General features: G+C 37.7%; 4 protein-coding genes and 1 pseudogene across 4 annotated transcripts; 2 read left to right on the plus strand and 3 right to left on the minus strand.

The window, feature by feature from the left end:
• Positions 1-695: 695 nt before the first annotated feature.
• LOC114734230 (nuclear transcription factor Y subunit A-10-like) lies at positions 696-5,117 on the plus strand (annotated as a pseudogene).
• Positions 5,118-6,102: 985 nt separating this feature from the next.
• On the plus strand, positions 6,103-7,882 carry LOC114734231 (33 kDa ribonucleoprotein, chloroplastic). The gene is given in 5 exon segments (XM_028921807.1): positions 6,103-6,616; positions 6,755-6,856; positions 7,167-7,430; positions 7,432-7,476; positions 7,583-7,882. Coding segments are annotated over 5 exon segments (939 nt in total). The 5' UTR covers positions 6,103-6,202; the 3' UTR covers positions 7,697-7,882.
• A 1,127-nt stretch (positions 7,883-9,009) lies between these two features.
• Positions 9,010-15,196, minus strand: LOC114734197 (putative deoxyribonuclease TATDN1). The gene is given in 20 exon segments (XM_028921746.1): positions 9,010-9,290; positions 9,910-9,993; positions 10,274-10,490; positions 11,024-11,106; positions 11,368-11,478; positions 11,577-11,653; positions 11,749-11,829; positions 11,912-11,958; positions 12,051-12,108; positions 12,284-12,308; positions 12,310-12,391; positions 12,928-13,010; positions 13,272-13,382; positions 13,488-13,558; positions 13,654-13,734; positions 13,817-13,860; positions 13,955-14,012; positions 14,796-14,896; positions 14,998-15,018; positions 15,113-15,196. Coding segments are annotated over 20 exon segments (1,524 nt in total). The 5' UTR covers positions 15,135-15,196; the 3' UTR covers positions 9,010-9,223.
• A 1,450-nt stretch (positions 15,197-16,646) lies between these two features.
• Positions 16,647-17,965, minus strand: LOC114734240 (syntaxin-121). Its single transcript, XM_028921817.1, has 2 exons — positions 17,269-17,965; positions 16,647-17,181 (listed from the first exon to the last, which is right to left on the minus strand). Exons 1-2 carry the CDS (start codon positions 17,828-17,830, stop codon positions 16,826-16,828), a joined length of 918 nt encoding a protein of 305 aa, XP_028777650.1. The 5' UTR covers positions 17,831-17,965; the 3' UTR covers positions 16,647-16,825.
• Positions 17,966-20,308: 2,343 nt separating this feature from the next.
• LOC114734244 (syntaxin-121-like) lies at positions 20,309-22,020 on the minus strand. Its single transcript, XM_028921826.1, has 2 exons — positions 21,354-22,020; positions 20,309-21,074 (listed from the first exon to the last, which is right to left on the minus strand). The coding sequence occupies exons 1-2, from the start codon at positions 21,919-21,921 to the stop codon at positions 20,647-20,649; spliced, it is 996 nt and encodes a 331-aa protein (XP_028777659.1). The 5' UTR covers positions 21,922-22,020; the 3' UTR covers positions 20,309-20,646.
• Positions 22,021-22,618: the final 598 nt, after the last annotated feature.

The following is a 22,618-nucleotide window of genomic DNA, read 5'->3' on the forward strand; positions in this document are numbered from 1 at the left end:
ATATATATATTTTTTTGGGTCAAGCTGAGAGTGTCACTCATCACGCTTGAATGAAATCTTAGATTGAACTGCAGCTAGAGCATATTGGCGTGCGTGAATACTTAAGTTGATTGTATTTAAAAAAATAAAATAAAATAGGGTTTTCCATATAAAATAATAATGCTTGGCAATGGATTTGTGCGTGGCATTAAAGGCAGGAAGTTGAGGGTTCCATTCCACTTGATTCTATTGTTATAATAAATTAAAATTAAGTAGATATTAAGTACATGCTACAAAAAGATACTACTAATTTTTGTTAATGTTATAGTTAAAAAATATTATATGAAAATGCTATTATTTTTTTTTAATTTTTAATGCTATAAAAATGGAATGATAATTTTATGTTAATATTTAATATGCACAATTTTTATAAAGCATAAAAATTTTGTTTTTTAAAATTCAAAATCGGCTAAAAATATATTCCATGTAGAGTAACTACAAATATATGAGATGAGATGGAGAAGCATCCCCAAGAAGTACTCTTAGAAAAATTGGGATTATTGGGAATGGGAGGGGGAAACGAAGGTGAGAAAAAAGTTGGGAGTGACGACAGAAATGATGATAAATGTAAAATAATTAGTTAAATAAACAAACAAAATAAATAATAATAATCAGAGGGCGTAGAGGGGGGCACAGTAATAAAGGAGAGCCTTCACTGAGGCTGAACACCATTGGTGGTTGGCCTCGACTGCCATTACACACTTGGACGCTTTTATCGGTCGTCTTCCTTCGATTCCACTCTCTCTCCTCTTTTCGGTGCTCGTGTGCTTCGGCTTCTCATTCTACCGACATAGTTCCAACCTAATGGGGTTTTTCTTCTTTTCTGTTAATTCCATGCTCTCTCCCCCATGTGATGTGGTCTTTCTTCTTCCCCCCTCTTTCGATTACTGGCTATTAACCTCCTCTAACTTCTGAGCTCTTCTTCTTGGTTTTTTCCCTCCCTTTTTTTGGCTCCCTGTGTTTACCCATCTGTGATTTATTGTCTCTTGTGCCCGCATATGCTGGTTTCCTTTTGAATTTTTTCTTGCCGGGGCTTTCTACGACAATCATTCTTTTGATCAATAACCTCTGCAGATTTCCTGTTCTAACTTGCTCCTCTATCTTGCTCCTCTATCTTGTTGATTCAGCTGTGCTTGAACGGACGCCGTTGTGGAAGACTAGGTATTACCAAGGTAAGACTGTTTTTTCCCCCTGTTGTGCAAGTTCCACTTTCCTCCTCTCTCCCCCCTTCTTTTTATTTTTTTTCGTTCATTTTTGAAAATTATTTACAAAGTTTCCCTGCATATTTTCACTTGTTCAAATATACCGGATGTTTTTATATTTGCATCTTTTCTTTCAGTAAGTAGTTTACAGAAATAGCATAAATCGTCACTTTGATCATATTGGCGGTGTGCATATGGCCATGCAAACTGTTTATTTCAAAGAAGCTGAAGGAGCTACCCATGTCTCCGCCGGGCATATGTCATCTGTAACTTCGGCCCCTTGGTGGAGCACGATAGGGTCCCAGACAATTTTTGGCGAGTCTTGTGGCCAAATGAAACCTTTTTCACTGGAGATTCCGAATCATGCAGAGCAACTTGCTTCCAGTAAGCAGGCAGGAAGAGGAGCTGAACAAGTGTTTGATAAAGGACACACCACTCAGTTCGCTATCTTTTCAGGTAATCTTTTACTTTTATAGAGAATTTAGATCTATCTCCTAGTTTATGGCGGTTTTAAAAGCTTTATGATCTTAACAAGGAAAGGACATGAGTAACAAGTTCCCATTTATCTTCCTGCCGAAAATATCATGATGAAGACATAAATGGTAAATTTTGTTTCTCTGAATTTTAAATAGAGGGAAACTGCAGATGTGGATGACGTACTCCTTATTTATCGCTGAATTTAGTCGTCCTATTTATTGAGTTAAATTCCCATAAATGATGGTAAGGTTTTTGATGGGTTTGTCGTCGTCCACACAAAAGTAGTACTCTGTTTTCGGTTTTTCACTAGATCTCATTTTCGTTGAAATATAATTCCCATTTCGTACAGCCCCACCTACCCACTTTGAATTCTCTCTCACACGCGCGCGCGCTCACACAAATTAAAAGGAAACACAAGCATTCTAGAAAGAAAGATATGATAACGGCGAAGCTTGTTTAGGATGATGGGGCTCTTTACCAGGGCCACGTAGAAATGGGCTATGATGTATATGAAAGACCTGAATTTGGATGCTTCTTTCAAGCATGCTGATTTGAGCATTGGAATATAGAGACTTGATTTAAGTACTTCTGGAAATATTCTTCCGCTGTTGCCTCATAAAGACATCCTTTTTGCCATATCTTGGTCTTCAGTTGCTGATATGCTTCGGGAGGAAGTAGATAGATTTAGTAGTGACAGTTAAACTAGGGAAAGGTACATTTTTTTCAAAGAAGTTTCTCTTAAACGAATCTCCTTTCAAGGCCAATTAAATCTTGTTATTTAACACACTGGCAGAGCATTCGGTGTGAAACTGATTCTTTCACTGGACTTCAACTCTGCAATGAGAGAGAGGATAAATATTATAATCTCCTCCTTCCTCCCGATCCGCCTCTTTTTTGTACTGACTTGAAAGTTCAATGAAGACAAGGGTCTTATCAGGGAGTTCTATTTATTAGTTCTTAAGTGAGCAGATAAACCAGGATTGTTCTATTACTTCCATCTGCTGACTGCAAACACAGTTGATAAGATCTTTCTTAATGATTATGGGCGTAAGGTTGGAATCTAAAATTATGCTCTAAGTTGGTTTTTTGGTTGCCTCAGTTTATTTCAGAGAGGTATTTCTTTTTCTAAATTTTGAAGTGAGAATTCTTGCATTGTCACTTGAAACATCTTTGATTAACGAGTCAAATATTTTTTGCTTCAGATGATTGTAAAATGTCAGGTGATCAGAAGTCTCAAACTGGCATATCACTTCAATCATCAATTCCTGATCCTCACACTCGTGTTGAGCTGGGAATTAATCAGCCTGTGGTAAAATTCGTCACAAAATGACCCCATTGATGCTTTATTTTTTTAATTTCTGCCCGAACTTTCAGTTTCTTTGTTGCTTTTTACGATGTAGATCTGCGCAAAATATCCTTATATGGATCAATTTTACGGGCTCTTCTCAAGTTATGGACCTCAAATTCCGGTTAGTCCTTACACCATCAGCATCCAAATCTGCATAAACCACGCCATTCTTTTAACATGCTTGCATGATAGCCTTGTTTTTATCAACTTATAGTAACATTGTGTAGCCGTATATGAGGGAGCCATTTTTCTTGTAACTCTTTAAAGTATGATCTCCTTTGATTGTGCTCTTCTCAACTTACAGATCTTAAATTCTGGTCAGTCTTTACTCCACCATCACCTTAGTCCACATAAGCCATGCTATTCTTTTAACTTTGCTTAGATGGGAAGTTTGTTTTGTCAATTCATACTCGTGAAGTGTAACCATTAATGAGAAAGCTAATTTTCTCATAATTCTCTGAAGTTTATCTAGTATGACTGTTTATGGCGAAAAAGTGTATTTAATTGTGCTTTTCATTGTATATGGCTTCCAATGCCCTGATTTTCAGCCTTGAGTGACATTCGTATAAATAACTAGGGATGATCATGGGCAGGCCAATATAGTTCCCTTCCCCGACTCATTTACTGAGCAAAAGTTTCTCCGTGCCTCTTAAGTACTCGAATCTCTTGTTTACCGAGCATTTACCCAGAAAAATTCATAATGAACTGGTTTTCCGCTAAATTCTGACTTCTGATTCGAAGTTTAATATATTTGTAATCAATCAAGGGCCGTATGATGCTGCCACTTAACATGGCATCTGATGATGGACCGATCTATGTTAATGCTAAGCAGTACCATGGAATCATCCGACGTCGACAGTCACGAGCAAAAAAGCTGTGCTGGAGAATAAACTGACCAAACGTCGCAAGGTATAATCTCTTATACTATCATTATTCAGCCATGAAACATTATAGCCGTGATGGTACCAAATCGATGTGGAGTTGTGGCCAGTGGCACATAATGATTGTTTGGCTGCTGAGCAATAATAAGTTGATATGCTTTTAATCAAATGACTTCTCCTCTATCTTAAGCAAGACTAAAATAACCAAGAAATAGTTATGATGATGTAGATTTGCTTGATAACAATCAGCAATCAAATCCCTTCATCTTCACTCAATGGCCATTCTTGATTTACAGCCTTATATGCATGAATCACGCCATCTGCATGCAATGCGTCGCCCAAGAGGATGTGGTGGTCGGTTCTTGAACTTGAAAAACGGCAATGGAAAAGGCGGAAGTGAAGGGAATAAAACTGGTGAGGGTCAAATGCAGTCTCCTGGTTCTCAAATCTCTGAAGTGTTGCAATCATCAAAGGAAACAAGTGGGAGCAGTCCACCCGTGTGTGGATCAGAGGTGACTAGCATGTATACAAGGGGAGGTCATGGCTTTACATTCAACCATCTTGGACCAGATGTTCATCACACTCTTGGAGGCATGATGGACAGTCGCGGCGGCGGCGGCTTAGTTATGCCCGCCAAATGGGTTGCAGCACCAGGTAAATGCTGCAGCCTTGAAGTTTGATTTTGGCAAGGAAATACAGTGGGATTGGTGCACCAACGTTGTACCACATCCCCGTCCTTGCCCCAACCAGATGAAGAAGAGCTTTGTTGCGTTTTCCTTGTGGTTACTGTGACTAGTTTCGTATGTGAGGCTGTCTCCGTCGTCTGGGTTGAAGGCAAATCATTCTTGGCTCATGAAAATTTGCTGGCAAATCGTCCTTGGCTCATTATTACTATCTATAGAACTAATATCCGCCTTTCCCCTCAGGCCTGTCCGCCTGTGGCGTTTTTACACATAACGTGCTAATGACTTGATATCCTGAAACTGGGTGGGTTGTAATGCTGTGTGTGTTTGTTGTAATAAGTGTGTGAAATTCTAGTTTGCATGTGTGCTTGGGAACTTAACTTTTGAGAGCTTGGTGGTGTTTTATTCCAGACCTGACTTTGTGAATCTATGTACCATAGAACGTGATGTTTGTTTGAATAAAACATTTGTCTGGATTCCCTGCAAGCATATATCCCTTCTCCAGCAATCCCGCACGAGGACTATGATACGCGAGCTCTATCTCTCACAAGAGTGAGCTTGAAATCGTTTGTTTTCCCCACTAAGAATGACCCAAAACTTTTCTCCCACATTTGCAGCCCAAAGTCAATTATCCCCAATTAAATCCAGATGGGCACTCGATGATACTCCTATCTCATAATGATGACGAGTTGGTCCTAGATAATACTCCTCTCTCATGGTGAAGAGTTGGTTCTCCTCTCTCTAGAACGCAAACTCTCTGTAGGGGGAAAAAAAAATCTCAGCGCCGTGTTTAATGTATGTCGGTGTGAGATGTGATGACACGGAAGAAAAAGAGAGGGGGAAGTGTTTGGCGACAAAAATTCTCAGTCTCAAGGCTGAAAGTTGGACTACTTATCAGATCTTTATAATAAAATCTAGAATTTAGATTAAATTATGAATATCTATTTAATGGCATTCTATGAAGTCAATTGTAATATTAATAATTTACATTATAAATTATATATTTGGTATCCCTATTTTTTGGGTGAAACGAAATGAATTGTATTATTACTCCCTCCACACTTATTATAAGAATAATTATCAAAATCATGCAATTTAAAATGTTAGTTGAATTTGTTTACAATAATAAAATATATAAGATATATACATATTTTTTTAATTATATTTTTATTTGTAAAGAAATATGAGAAATATAATAAGTAAAAATTTATTGCAGATAAGTGATATACTCTATTTTATAAGGATAAAAATAAAAATATTTGTTTCTTATATTTAAAAATATAATGATGAGGGATATTATTTTTTATAAAAGAAATGGGGAGAGTTTTTTTTTTTTTCACACGAAATAATAATAATAACAACGGAGAGAGAGAGAAAGGATAAAGGAGAGAATGAGAGAAAAAAAAATCCGAAAGCGAGCTAACCTTATCCTTCTCCCCGCTCAAATGGAAAGCCTCAACGTTGCCTCTTCTCCTCCTCCCTTTTTGTGCCATGTCTCTTTCCCATGCCTGACTTTTAATCTCTACTTCTCAGCCATTTCCCTTCTTCACAGTTTCGACCTTGTCTCTCTCCATGGCTGCTACAACCGCTCCTTCCTCTTCCATCTGCAACCGACTCCACAGCCTCTACGTCACTCCCTCTTCCTTCTCAATCACCCTCAAATTCCCTCCCACGCCCATTTCTCAAAAGCCCCCCAACCTCAGTCTCAAATCCCACTTCCTCAATTCCTCTCCTCTCTCACTCTTCCATCTTCGTTTGGCTTCGGCTGCCTTTGATGGATTCGAAGTCGCTCAAGACAGCACAAACGCTGAGCAGGTAGAACCAGAAGCCGAACCCTCTGAAAAGTCAGAACAAGAGGAGGATGACCAAAAGGTACCCGACTCAAACGAAGCTGGGAGGCTCTATGTGGGAAATTTGCCCTTTTCGATGACTTCTTCCCAGTTATCTGAAATTTTTCAAGAGGTTGGCAATGTGGTGTCTGTAGAGGTTTGCAAACTCCCTCCTTTCTTTCAATGATTCCCTGTTTGATTTAAAAGTTCCAACTTCTTGATTTGAATAAGTTTTTTTCATGGTAATTAAATTAATGTATGGATTGCCCTTATTTTGTATAATTGAATTCTTTAGATAGTATATGATCGCGTCACGGATAGAAGCAGAGGATTTGCATTTGTCACAATGGGAAGCGCTGAGGATGCTAAAGAAGCCATTCGCATGTTTGATGGCTCCGTAAGTCTTACCCGCACTTACTGGTACCGAATTTAATGCGTAAAGATCTTAAATGAACTATTGACATAAGCCTGAAATGAAAGTGTGTATATTGAATGAGTGCAAATGCCATCCCATGCAATAAGCTCATCCAGACCTGAGAACTCTTCATCAAAGTGCTTATAATAGGTTAAAAAAGATGAAAAAAACACTGGTTTCGAAGTTATGTTTGTAACAATGTTGAGTTCACCAATGTGCAAAATATAGTGATTTTTTTTTTTAATACAAAAGTTTAGTGAATTTGATTGGCTGTGACTGTGATGATGTGCAGCAAGTTGGAGGTAGGACGGTGAAGGTAAACTTTCCAGAAGTGCCAAGAGGAGGAGAAAGGCTAGTGATGGGGCCAAAAGTAAGGAACAACTACAGAGGCTTCGTGGACAGTCCTCACAAGATATACGCTGGAAACCTTGGATGGGGATTGACTTCACAGGGTCTCAGAGATGCTTTTGCTGGCCAACCTGGCTTTTTGAGTGCCAAGGTCATTTATGAAAGGGACACTGGAAGATCTCGAGGCTTTGGGTTTGTCTCCTTCGAAAACTGCTGAGGATGTTGAGGCTGCTTTGAATGCTATGAATGGGGTGGTTAAGAACAATCAATCATCGTAGCTTGGTTGGTTTTGCAGCTAAATCTTCTTGTGATGTAGCGATTTAGTGTAATCATTTTGTTTGGACATGTAATGTGTTTCAGGAGGTCCAAGGCAGGGCTCTGAGACTGAATCTGGCTGCAGATAGGACAAGTGCATCCCCTCCAACAATGGATGAAACTGCGCAAGAGGAATTGGTGTCTAGCGTTAGCACGTGAGGAATTTTGCCCCTTCTGCTCCTCCATTTCCGGTTATTTATTAATCAAATTGGTATATAGTAACTACACGTCCCGGCGGTTGTGGTATGTATATCTGGAACACATGTTCAATATATATTATTCAAGAATTCATGTTCAATTAAATGGATAGTTTGGTAGTTATGAAAGGAAACAGGCTTTTCAATGGAGGTCTTACTTTCTTTTCCCTTTTAGTATAAGAATTATTTAATTAATTTGAATAAATTTAAAAAGTCAAATAAATCAGTTAATTATAACAAATATGATATGATCTTCTTGAAATATTCCTGTATAACATTATATTATGTATAGCTTATGAGTCAAGTAAACTAGTTTGGGGAAAATGATGACTATGACTTATGAAAAATTAAGTAAATTAAAGTTTTATATTTAAAGTCAAAACTAATCCTTCAACTTATATAATAACTCCTATGTTAGGAATTGGAAGGAGTATTTGTTAGAGTTCTGCTGGTTTTTTCCTTTCTCTTCTTCTTCTTATTATTTTCAATAAGATGCTGAGGTGCCGAAACATAGCGCTTGATCATGCAATATCGTCAATGTATTCAAACGCATATCTGGCGGGTCAGTAACAGCGCGACACCTCCTTCCACCTTGCATTAGCTAACAAATACCAATATCATCAAATATTTACACGTGGATGGGTACTAATAGATACTACTTCCGGTCCTAATTATAAGATCTAGTTGACTAATTTGGAGAGATTAAAGAACTTAGTTAAATTAGTTAGTAATGAATATGTGTTGTTTTTCTAAAATCATTGCCAGTTAAGTTTGTTATCTATAACTACTATTATTAGAAGGATTATCATGGAAAAAAGTAGATAAATATGAGAGATAAAGTAGATGGGGGTCTTATATTTAGGATCAAAATAAAAGTTAAACAGGGTCTTATAATAAGGATCGGAGGTAGAAGTAGTATGTATAATATATATATAGTGAATATCTATATATGTGTGTGTGTGTGTGTGATACTCATCAGCCATGAACGGTGTCTTAGCCTTGCAACACAGGATATTATTTTAGTTTCAGCTCTTTGAGAATCGGGAGGGACGGAAATAGCGATATGCATGATGTAAAGCTGCAAGTGCAAAGCGCGAATTTTCGAAGTCATTTAGGTTTGCGGCGCAGTAACCTTTTTAATTTATTTCCGGTAAAACGGGAGAAAATCTTTGGACTTGTTTTGTTCATGCACAGAAACAGTAAGGGTTTGACCAAAACAAAAGAAGCGAAGCAAAGAAAAAGGGACGGATATAAAGCGGGAAAACAGATTATGTGTTTTGCACCATGAAAAGCATTGGACACGATCACAGTGACCCTAAACAGTAAATCATCATCGTTCATGAGACTGCTTTCTGGGTAATCACTTCGTGTTGTAGGTGTAACACACTTTGACATACTTGGAAGTCCACTTAGACACGAAGAACAATAACTCAAAAGTGTTTCGACCAAAAAAAAAAAAAGAAGAATTATAGGAATGAAATAATTCTGTCTACGAGGAATCACCACCGGCAAGAAGAGCATCTGCCGCAGAGTCCAGGTCATGCGGGAAAAAAACCCTGCAAACAGAATAATCCTGTAAATTTTCCAGATTCTGCATTAACCCCTTCAAAGCAGCAGTCCAATTGTTATTTATAGCGTGTTTGGTTTTACGTTTTTCAATAAGATGTAACATAAACGAGTTTAAAAATTGAAAGTAAGAAAGGAAAGAAGACGGATCAGCCAAAACAGCAAAAATCTAAAATAGATGCGCGTACACTTTCAGATCATGAGTAGATAAAGGAAAAGAACAGCGCTTTTTGTGGGGAAAAAACAATGCTATTGAATTATGTCAAGCGTGCTGCAGAGCTCCTAACACTAACAGTATCTATTTTCCAACTACATGCACATTTGTGTGTAACTGACTCAAAACATCCGCACAATATAGTTCGGTTCTAGCATGTAACGCTGTGAGTTGGTGACAAAGAAATTCAATCAAGGCAGAGTTTGGCGTTTTTCCATTCCACCTACATGCTTTTTCACATAATTTGCTCGATGAAAATGCATTTTTTACGTTAAAGAAGGTACTCAGACATTAACATTCAAATTAATTTAGGATCTGTTTTTCACAATTGAACACTGAAAGTTTCCTTCAACAATGGACAATCTCAGAAGAAACTCGGCTGGGAACCACGTTACCTGCAAGTGTTGTGGTATAATGTTTCACCGAGTTTACCCAACTCGTTGATGCCTTTACAGCCAGCGACCACCTCAAGAACTTGCCTGGCAACAACCACATTGTTCAACGAAAAAGGTAAATCTCTACCTAATTTTAAACACACTTAGACAAAAGCCAAAGGTAGATAACAATTGCAAACGCTGAAACCAAACTTGCCGGGTAACACTTAAGTGTTGATTTAGAAAGCAGAAGGCTCCAATATTCTTAATTATATTCATACCACTGACGGATTTTTCTTGAGACGATGGTATCACAATAATGGACATCAATTAATAAGTTTACAAGTTGACATCAACCCAGTATGAGCAAAATCATTTCAATTACCTAACTAAACAAGGTTCATTCCGGCCTTTGACAATGCACTCTTGATCATACTTCTCCTTCTTTTTAGAAGGCCATGTAGATTTAACAAATCCAATCCCTGCATGCGTGTTCTTGATTTCACAGTAAGGTGAGTCTGTTTCGATCATCATTCTCTCAACAGGAATACCCTTAACTACATCAAGGTTCTCAGTTGTCTTCAACGAGCAGCCATTTATGCCTGTCATAGTGCCACAAGCATGCCATACCATCAGAGTCAATTAGACTGTTAGCATTTACTCATGGTAGTCTCGGAAGTAATAAATTCAGGCAAGTCAACTAGCTACGAAACACATCAGTTGATTTGTAGAGCAGTATATGCACAAAGCCATTGCCAGCAGTTGCCGCCTAGATTAGCTAACCGTCATTGTTCTTAAAAATCGATGGCCAACCAGTTCAATCAGTTGAACTATGAAGCAGCCTAAATATTGGTTTCAGAGAGCCTATGCAACCCCCAACCAGTCAAAATGCCACATATAGTTTATACCTTTATGGTCTAATTACGCTTATATACATTATATCTATTTCTTTAACTGTTTCTCTAAATATATAATATGAGCTTCGAAACATTGTAATGATTATTAATTTAATATAATGCTTCACTCGTTTGTGCTTTCAATTTTACCCTTTCATATATTACATATATTTTTGAAATAACGCATCTCTTGGTAACCTGATAAAATAAAGCTAATGACATTGAACGATGTGATTTACCTATGTACATATTATCAAATGAGAGAAGCTTAATACTATCTTCTGCACTACCAGTAAATGAATGAGTCACCCCACCAGTGAACCTGTCATACAAATGGAAATGATAAAGTCCATTTAAATTCCTCAAGTTATGATTCCAACAGTCACTACCAGTTGGAATACATTCAATTTCAGGTATGGACTTTTATAATATGGGGTTAGTGATGAAAATGAGCTAGATGTTATTTTTAATGCGCTGGTGATATAATTCCTATGTAATTCTCCATCACTTTCTTTTATCACATCCATTAAACTATTATTGCTTGATTATCTGACAATATCTTAGTGCACGTTGGCAACCACACCTGTCCCTATTTCTCTCAACTAGTTCACAAAAATCCGCAGCAGCTGCTCGCATGTGCAAAAACATTGGCAGTTTTGTGATATGTGCCAATTCAAATTGCTTCTCGAAATACCTAGTTTTCACAATAAAGCAAATTATCAACAAGATGACATTAGAAAGCGAACACCACGAAGATAATAGAGCGAATGTACCAAAAGACTTAGCTACAACTGCATACTCTTTTGAATCTCAGCGGGGCAAAAGTGAAGCCTATCATAGTCCAATCCACATTCTCCAACTGCAACCACCTTGCATAAGAAGTTATTATTGTTATTATTACAAGTATTTTGGAAAATAGTCATGACAGGAAATAATTTGTTTTATCTTTAGAGTACAACCATACCTTTCCTTTTTGAATTCCTTCTTTAGCCAATGACAAGAGAGCCTGAAAATGCTTTTCTGGATCTCCAGCCTCCTCAAATTCCTGAACCAAAACAACGAGGCATTTGAAAACACTTCAACTCAAATCACCCATCCAGAGAAATTTTCTGAAGGACGAAAGCAACCTTACAACGTGTTGGATGCACACCGACAGTGCAGCAGAAGAGCCGTCCTATTAAAGAAATAAATCATTAAATGGCTCAATAAGAAAAGCTTGCATGTTAAAGTCTACAAGGACGAGAAAGTAAGGTAATATACACAAACCATCTGTTTCTGCAATTGCAAGAGCTTCCCTCGATTCCTCAAGCGATCCACCAGTTACCTACAACAGACCAAGTCCACGCATTTAAACCCATTACATTTTATCGGATCAAATTTATGTCCATCAAACATATATATGCAAGAATAATATATCAGTAGTAATGACATTCTCTTGTTTGCTTTTTAGGGATTGTAATATGGTTTTACTCGTTTGGAATTTATGGGTATAGTGCCACCCTCTTGATTTCACAGTAAGGTGAGTGTTTCGATCATCATTCTCTCAACAGGAATACCCTTAACTACATCAAGGTTCTCAGTTGTCTTCAACGAGCAGCCATTTATGCCTGTCATAGTGCCACAAGCATGCCATACCATCAGAGTCAATTAGACTGTTAGCATTTACTCATGGTAGTCTCGGAAGTAATAAATTCAGGCAAGTCAACTAGCTACGAAACACATCAGTTGATTTGTAGAGCAGTATATGCACAAAGCCATTGCCAGCAGTTGCCGCCTAGATTAGCTAACCGTCATTGTTCTTAAAAATCGATGGCACCAACCAGTTCAATCAGTTGAACTATGAAGCAGCCTAAATATTGGTTTCAGAGAGCCTATGCAACCCCCAACCAGTCAAAATGCCACATATAGTTTATACCTTTATGGTCTAATTTACGCTTATATACATTATATCTATTTCTTTAACTGTTTCTCTAAATATATAATATGAGCTTCGAAACATTGTAATGATTATTAATTTAATATAATGCTTCACTCGTTTGTGCTTTCAATTTTACCCTTTCATATATTACATATATTTTTGAAATAACGCATCTCTTGGTAACCTGATAAAATAAAGCTAATGACATTGAACGATGTGATTTACCTATGTACATATTATCAAATGAGAGAAGCTTAATACTATCTTCTGCACTACCAGTAAATGAATGAGTCACCCCACCAGTGAACCTGTCATACAAATGGAAATGATAAAGTCCATTTAAATTCCTCAAGTTATGATTCCAACAGTCACTACCAGTTGGAATACATTCAATTTCAGGTATGGACTTTTATAATATGGGGTTAGTGATGAAAATGAGCTAGATGTTATTTTTAATGCGCTGGTGATATAATTCCTATGTAATTCTCCATCACTTTCTTTTATCACATCCATTAAACTATTATTGCTTGATTATCTGACAATATCTTAGTGCACGTTGGCAACCACACCTGTCCCTATTTCTCTCAACTAGTTCACAAAAATCCGCAGCAGCTGCTCGCATGTGCAAAAACATTGGCAGTTTTGTGATATGTGCCAATTCAAATTGCTTCTCGAAATACCTAGTTTTCACAATAAAGCAAATTATCAACAAGATGACATTAGAAAGCGAACACCACGAAGATAATAGAGCGAATGTACCAAAAGACTTAGCTACAACTGCATACTTCTTTTGAATCTCAGCGGGGCAAAAGTGAAGCCTATCATAGTCCAATCCACATTCTCCAACTGCAACCACCTTGCATAAGAAGTTATTATTGTTATTATTACAAGTATTTTGGAAAATAGTCATGACAGGAAATAATTTGTTTTATCTTTAGAGTACAACCATACCTTTCCTTTTTGAATTCCTTCTTTAGCCAATGACAAGAGAGCCTGAAAATGCTTTTCTGGATCTCCAGCCTCCTCAAATTCCTGAACCAAAACAACGAGGCATTTGAAAACACTTCAACTCAAATCACCCATCCAGAGAAATTTTCTGAAGGACGAAAGCAACCTTACAACGTGTTGGATGCACACCGACAGTGCAGAAGAGCCGTCCTATATTAAAGAAATAAATCATTAAATGGCTCAATAAGAAAAGCTTGCATGTTAAAGTCTACAAGGACGAGAAAGTAAGGTAATATACACAAACCATCTGTTTCTGCAATTGCAAGAGCTTCCCTCGATTCCTCAAGCGATCCACCAGTTACCTACAACAGACCAAGTCCACGCATTTAAACCCATTACATTTTATCGGATCAAATTTATGTCCATCAAACATATATATGCAAGAATAATATATCAGTAGTAATGACATTCCTCTTGTTTGCTTTTTAGGGATTGTAATATGGTTTTTACTCGTTTGGAATTTATGGGTATAGTGCCACCCTCACTCATGGAGAGAGTCATCTGAAGGAACAAGGGATTCTCCAGTGTCAATCAAGGAAAGATTTCCTAAAGACAATTGAGGCTAATATTGAAAATGGGACTTAAATAACACTATAACCTTAACTGGTGGAAAAATTCAGAGAGACTACAAAGAAGAATTCTTCAAACTTCTTCTCTCCATCAGAGTTCTCATCCTTCTACGTTTTATGCTTTTATGAGTTTTCACTGTTTCCAGGAAGTAAGTTCTTGATAATCCGCCACTGTGCAAGATATTCACACATTAAGGGGATTTTCGATAAACGTATAACTTCACAACAAAAACTCTCTTCCTCCCCCTTAGTTTCGTAAACACCCCAATTCAAGCCTAAAATCCTCTAAACCAAGAAATGTGGACAACAAAAACTCCTAATCGAACCCTTAAAAAAAAAAAACATTTCAAATTCTGGGCCGTTTAATCTCTTTGCTTAACTTGCCCTGCCTCGTCTACCAGCTAAAATTACATCCTTTCGCATCTCACAACTTAGTAAACAAATTAGATACAAAATTAAAGCTAATCGCGAATTAAGCTACATAAAATGGAGATAAAGGAAGAGGGTATAGTGTACAATAATTCGGTCGACCCCGGCACCCCAAGCTCTGCTCAAGACCGTTGCAATATCTGAGACGTGACATTGCTTGCCGTTGTAGATTCCTTTGAACATTCCATCTGTTGAAGAATATTGATGTTTAGAATTACTAAAATAGAGAATAAAAAACAAACACGGAGTGTGATAAGACGCCCGAGAACTATTTGATAAAATGCCTGACCTGTGAAGTTAACAGCTATATCTGCATCGGTTACGCGAGAGAGGATTAGTTCAAAGTCCGAGGGTTAATGGTCACAAATGAATCTGCAAATTAATTAGTCTATGCAGTAGCTTACCTATCATTCGAATAGTTGCCATGCCTCCCCTGAGAAAACGATCTCCTCACAATGGACTGCCAAGATGTGCTTCTTGCTTGGCTGCTTTCTTTAAGACTAGCTACCGGTTAACTACCCATTTCCCGGTAACACTCACTGAAGCAGGCGCCTAAATTGTTTCTTATTTATTTACCGAAAAAACTGTCTTATTTTTCTTAATAAAAAGTTTGGATGATGAGTTTTAAATTATGGCAAATGATCTAATTTCAAGATTCTCGTATCAACGTTATATATATAGTAAAAAGAATTAACAATGCCTTTTAAAATTAATGTTCCTAAAATATAACCAAAAAATCACTACCATGCAAAAATATCATCTTTACATTAAGCTCGACCAAGCTTAGTTTAGAAAAAATTGCAATAAAGTCTCATCTAAGAGATTTAAATACAAAAAGGGTTTTTAAAATCACCAAATTATTTAGAAGTCCTAAGGGATCTCATTTAAATAGATTTTACTTTTTTAATTATCAAATTGCTTTTATCTTTTTTTCCCCTGAAAATATGCATTGATAACTGAAATTACAGTCGTTGATAACTTAATGCATAGTGATTAATAACTATCATGACAAATATTAATCATGCATTACATTTTTGTGATATGCTGAGAAAATATGTTGTTAATACCTATCACGATAGTTATTAATAATTACACCTTAAATTGTTAATGACTGTTCTTTTAATTATCAATGCATACTTTAAAAAAAAGACAATTAGGTAATTAAACAAATAAAATTTCTTGCAATGAGGTCATTTGAGACTCCAAAATAATTTAATAATTTTAATGGACCTTCTTGTATTTAATTCTCTTAGGTGAGACCTTATTATAATTTTTCTTTTATTTTATGGCCGAACACCATATGTTTCTCAAAAAAAGAAAAAAAAATGACAGCATTACTTTTCAATATGTTCATATCTCAAAATATATACTTCGGAACTCAATTTAAAGTAAAATTTTCTTTCAGCAGAATTATCTAAAATAAACATTCTTCATCTTCTAATAGCATTTCATTAAAAAGTCCCCGCTCAAAAAACATTTCATTAAAAAATTATGTTAATTGAAACATCAACTGAGCCCTATGAATACTTTATAACCTTTGTTTGAGTCTCATATTAAAATATATTGAATTGGGTTGAATGTTAGAAGTATGAAAAATTACTGTTTGAGCAGTTTGATTCGAATTAAATTGGCCAAAATTAGAATAAAACAAAAACTGAATCGAATCAGTCAAGTCTTGTTTATGATCATTTTTGTTGGGTTTCTTTTAATTCGGTCTAACCAATTTCAATTTTGTTTGATGTTGGACAGCTAATCACATCATAGTTAAAATTTATTTATCCAGTTCTAAATATAAAATCCACTTTATAATCATAAATATAATACCCACTTTATAACGTAAACATTATAAAGTGAGTCGTGTATTTAGCAGCGGAGGAGTATAAAATTTTTACTGCCGATGGCATAGCATGCGAAGAACACTTTTGTTCAGGAGAGATATTTCGATCACACAAAAACTATTCAGCAAACGTTCCGTTAGCAGAGGAAGAACTTGAAGAACAGAGCATGCGGCTGCTGGTAGAAGAAAGGCCAGCCAAAATATGCACACCGTCAAAACAAAGATTAATTAAAGAACTGTCTGTGTGTGTGTGTGTGTAATCTTATAGCATCGGAATGAGTCAGTTTCTGAGAAGCATGGGGAGAAGTATAACCAAGACGACAATGAGAAGCAGTAAGATGGCAAAACAGGTCCATCTGCGGCTGTTTTTCTGGTGATTCTTAGCAACGTGAAGCTGCTGAACTCCACTCCTTACGAAGGAATTAGCTCGAGCCATGTGGCTCTCTATGTCGTCCAATTGTTCGCCTTGCGACTGCACCAACACGGCCATGTCCATGAACACTTGGTGCAGCTCATTCAGATTCCTCTCTATCTCCCTCACTGCGTCATTCCTCTCTTGTATCTCCTTTATCGTCTCCACAATGCTCGCCCTCCCCTGTTCTTGTATTGCCTTCTTCAAGAATGTCTCGCTTTCACCTTCATATATCATCATTTAAAGCAACTTCATTATTAGAATTAGAATGCTTAGAAGATTAGGAAGCAAGAAGCAAGCATGGTAGTCACCAGTGGAGATGAGCAGGTCAATGGTTTTGTCGTCGGGATTCTCGCCGGTGACAGTGAAGTACCTGCGTTGCACGGTTTCTCTGTACTCCGAGGATATCTTTTGGCGCAGGTTGTTGAAGCTGTCCATGGAGTCTTTCAGCTTTTTTCTCAATCCGCTTACGACGGAGGTCCGCGTCCGGTCGGACGAAGAGCCGGGTCCGCAGCCCGGCAAGATCCGATTGGCTTCGTTGGAGCGGTCCAGTGCTTCCAAGCGGAGCTTAATGAGCTTAGCTTTCTTGAGGGCTAGGGCAACGTCGGCGTCCATGCGAGACCGAAGCTCCTTAACGGATTCGGCGGTGTGAAGGGTCTTGCCCTGTTCCTGGGATCCACGGAGGCTCTGGTTGAGCCTCTCCAGCTCCTTGAGCTCCTCCTTGACGGACTCCACTTCCGAGAAGAATTTGTCGAGGTTGACTCCGTCCCTCGACGGCGACGTGTCCGTCATCTGGATGACGTGGTGCTGGTTGTCCGGAGAGACTTGCTCGCCGCGGAAGCGGGAGAACGAGCCGGAGAACAGGTCGTTCATTCCGCGAGCTTCAACTTAAAAGATTCCTGGAGCAAATCAGTTGATACCAGAGAATCTGGAATGAGCATAAATTGAACAGAGTAATAGGAGGGAAGGCCTGACTTTAAAGGCCGCTTTAAGCTCTGGCTTCTAAAAAAGGGTTAAAAAGTTATGGGAACTGGTCAAATAGAAGGCCAGTTCAATTTCAATAGCTGCAAGAGACGAAAGAGGACGTCAACAGGTCAAAACACGATTGGAAAGACAGAGACGGGACAAATGGGTAGAAGGGAAATTTCCCTCCTTTTTTAATGTTGTTTGCTGGGAAAACGCCTCCCTCGGAAACAGTCAAATAGAAGTGGGAGAGACCATGAAGAGTGTACTAGATGAGGAAGCTTCCTATGGTTGGATGGGATTATGAAGAGTAAGAAGAGCGGGTGATAATTGAGATGGGGATAACGGAGCTGCAAAAATGGAAATTAAAAGTGTGTGTCCACATGAGAATGGGTCGTAAGTATTGGACTATTGGCGCGTATATGCATGTACCATCTAGATTCATTTCCGAAGCAGCCGATTTGGGTTGCTTGGATGAGAAAGCGAAAGATAAACTAAAATCTTAAACTTGTGTTTCAGGATCGGAAGTTCGGAGGGTCCTTTTCGGCTGAACTCGACGGTGTCTTTCGCAGCGTGGATTGGCCGTTAGCATGCAATTATAGGTGCTTGCTCTGGTGATTCTTGTGGACATCCCAACCGTCATGGTCATCATCATCATTTTTTTTTTTGTTGAATTCAAACGTCCCATCTTGAATGAGTTCTATAGAAATTAAAGAAAGAAGTTACAAATTTAATGCTCGTTGGGCTATGCCAGTTGTTTAATTGGGAAAAAACCGTCTAATTCGCAATTTACGTATTTTGATATTTCCTACCTAAGAATGATGTTTGAAAGTTTGAAATAGTATTACTTTGCCATGGGAAACAGTCATTCTAAAAGAGACAGTTTTTCTCAAGAGATCAATAACATTGCCCGCGTATTATAAATTATTTAATTTGCTCCTGTTCATCCTTATTAATTATATGTACCATAAAAAAGAATAATTAACTTATTTTTCCTTTCCACCTTCTATAAAGCCTGCCTTTAATTATTCTGTCAAGATCCATCAAAAGAATTTAGATATTTGAACTAACAATAAAGCACAAAGTCATTTTTATTGAAACAGTTCCAGTGCTTATCATATTGATAAGCATCAAATCTGAGCCGAGAATGGGGATTCGGTGAGTGGAGAGGTGGTAGAGATTTCGAAGTGTATTCATTTGGACTGTGACTTTGAGATTGCTGTAGCAGTGCTGTGGTTTAGAACATTGGGTTGAGAACTGAATCGTTTAGTAATTCTATTTGCAATAGTTTAGTTGAACGATTGTACTCTCTGATTAAGAGTAAAATTGATCTTGATTACTGAATCGAGTTGAGTTAGTTCTTGAGATTAATCTGATTTACATTCAAAGTAATATGCAGTTGCAATTGCTAAAGAGAATTTGGTTTTATTGAGCTATTCTGTTCTACCAAATGAGTAACCTACTATTAGACTATTAAAACTGTCTCGGTCGAGTGGTTTAAAAGTTTGATTGTAAGATAACTAAACAGTGGTTGGGTTCGCACGATGATTTTGGTTGAGAAACTTAATTATCATAATTGGACCAGGAAGGCAAGGCATGGCTTCCAGGGGAACGTTTCATTCATACTTGATATTCTATCATTCACTTTTCATCAGCTTATCCAGATAAATCAAGAAACTATAAAGATTTATATTCTGCAATTTTGAACCAGAAAATTAAACAAATTATTGTTCATTTGTTTACAACTTTAATTTGTTAGTTAGTGGATTAGCTAAGGAATTTTAACCATAAAAAGGCTCCTTGTGAATTCAACCTAGGTTAGGCTATTGTTCTACATTTTAGCTTAATTTTAGTTTCTTTGAAAAGCCCTACAATTTGAACAGTCTAACTAATTATTTTTAAGTAGAATAACTATTTTTTGAAAAAAATGATAGGTAATAAATTATCTCTATTTTAGATTCTATACCAATAAAAATTAAAAAAAATTAAATTCAGATAATCTAAATGAGATACAAACAACCCAGATATGATGATGAGTTTAGGACTTTAGGATGCTCGTCAAAATTATGAGCATTAAAACTGGTTCTTATTTTCACTCGAGTTGTGTGATAACTGAGAGGTTAAACAAATTTAAAAATTGGTTCAGCACTTGAATTAAAATTTGTAACCCTCTCACTTGTTGTGTTGCCCCCATGCCCCTTGTTAAATTTCCTTTTGAATGCAAATAGAAATATTTACATAATTGTTTTTCAACATATCAAACATATTTTTATTTTTAGTTGTCAACATATCAAATTTTATATCAGTTTATCGCCATTGCCACATGTCCTGCCTTATTCCATTAATGGAATGGAGGCTTCCAATCTTCAGAAAAAAAGACACAAGGCCTAACAAAAATTTATGCACGTCTCATACTCAATGCAGATTACGTAATAATAAATATCCCATAAAGAATGCACATATAAGCCTCCAATGAACAGGCGACTGATCCTCTCATCTAAATTAATTACAGAAAAAGAATGTAATGCCCAAAACCATAAACTGCCCCAGTGAAGCCATCCCCCCACTTTTCCTCGAATTGATATGTAAAACTGTTGAAGATCACCGTACCTCTCAAATCATGTCAGTCTCACTTCAGCCAGATACAAGCCCTGGAGCATAAAATCTCTATGAATCCCACAAGCATCCCGATCTACATCACTAATAATCGAGACTAATTTCCAAGATTAAGCCGAAGGAGGAGGAGGCGGTGGTGGTACAGGTGTTTGCGGTGATGATGAAGAACTGCCACCAGTATTTTCCCACGGCCTCACAGTGAATAGCACGACGAACAAGATAATCACAAGCAGAAGAATAATAGCATAACAGGTCCATTTCCTGGTGTTTTTCTGGTGCTTCCTTGCTGTCTGTAGGTTCTGGTTTCCCCTCTTAACAAACGAGCTGGCTCTCGCCACATGGCTCTCAATATCATCCAATTGCTCGCCTTGGGATTGCACCAGCACTGCCATGTCCAGGAACACTTGATGCAACTCCTGCAGATTCTTCTCCAAATCTTTCACCGCATCGTGCCTCTCTTGAATTTCATTGATGGTGTCCAGTATTCTTCCCCTGCCTTGCTCCAGGATGGCTTTCCTAAGAAACGTTTCGCTCTCACCTGCACACAGTTAAGTGGATCGTAATTATCAAGAACCTGTAAAAAATAAAAGCATCTCTCCATTTAACTGATTTTGCAAATTCGGGCGTATTTCAGTAAACAAGTTGGTGATTCAAGAACTGATGGTTAACAAAGGGAAGAAACCAGTGCTATAGCGATGTTTTGTAACAATTTTTTTGGTAGTCCAAACACAGAGCAATTATCCATGACAGCTCCATATGAATCAGAACTATAATAAAATACAATAGAATGATAATAAAAGAATACAAGTGATGTCACCTGTAGAAATCAGGAGGTCGACGGTCTTCTCGTCGGGATTCTCTCCGGTGACCGTGAAATACCTGCGCTGCACGGTCTCCCGGTACTCGACGGAGATTCGCTGTCTGAGTTCATTGAAACTGTCCATGCAGTCCTTCAGGTTCTTCCTCAAACCGTTCACCACAGATGTCCGTGTCCGGTCCGATGACGAGCCGGGTCCACAATCGGGAAGGCTCCGGCTGGCGGCGTTGGATCGCTCCAGTGCCTCCAGTTTGATCTTGATGAGCTTCGCCTTCTTAAGAGCAAGAGCAACGTCGCTGTCCATTCGAGAGCGAAGGTCCTTGACGGCCTTGGCATTGTGAAGGGTCTTGCTCTGCTCGTGAGAGCTCTGCAAATTCTGGTTCAGTCTTTCCAGCTCTTTAAGCTCGTCCTTTATAGATTCTACTTCCTCGAAGAACTTGTTGAGATCGCCGCCGCCGCCAATGGAGGCCATGACAGAACCCATCTCGATGTCATGGTGTTGATGATGGTCAGGCGACGATTGCTCGCTACGGAAGCGAGAGAAGGAGCCAGAGAACAAGTCGTTCATATTCAGACGCAATGATCTTCAGGATCCAAAGGGAAGGATTAGAAAAGAAGAAAGGATAAAAAGAAACAAAAATGAAATTAAAATCTGACAAAGAAGAAGAAGAAAGAAACAGAGAGGTATAAGAGCAAGGCATGGGGAAGGAGGACATTTATGGTTATGGGAAAGTGGTTAATGAAAAAAAAAGTCAATGGAGGTAGGGGACGACGTGGCAAATGAAAATCTCTGCTCAGAGGGAGAGAACGGAGATGGAAGAAAGCGCGTAGAGGTTCGGTTTGAAAAGGCTGGTTTCCTGGATCCTGACATGCCGGAATTTTCCATACGCGGGTTCGAGGATAACACCAATTTCAATTTTTAATTTGCAACGGCATTTGTTAAGATTAAATATAATTTTAGCATTAAATTTTTGTTTTAACACGGAAAAAAATTTGCATATCACGGTTACTTAAACAGTTTATTGCGTAGCAACTACAAAAAGTATACTTTAAGATAACCATGAAATTCAGAAATCTCAAACATTTGATATTTTGAAATCTAACAGGAACTCTAAACAAATGTTGTATTTCGACTGCACATGATTCTTTCCCCTTCTTTTTCTCTGCATTTCCCATCTTCACTGTTAGCTGAAATTCAGGTAATTCCAGTTTAATATATTTTTAGAATATATTTTAATTTTTCCCCATTTACTTCTTCAGTCTTC

This window comes from Neltuma alba, unplaced genomic scaffold (genome assembly GCF_004799145.2).
Source record: "Neltuma alba isolate B1F8T4 unplaced genomic scaffold, ASM479914v2 tig00013081_pilon, whole genome shotgun sequence".
Taxonomy (NCBI): Eukaryota; Viridiplantae; Streptophyta; class Magnoliopsida; order Fabales; family Fabaceae; genus Neltuma; species Neltuma alba.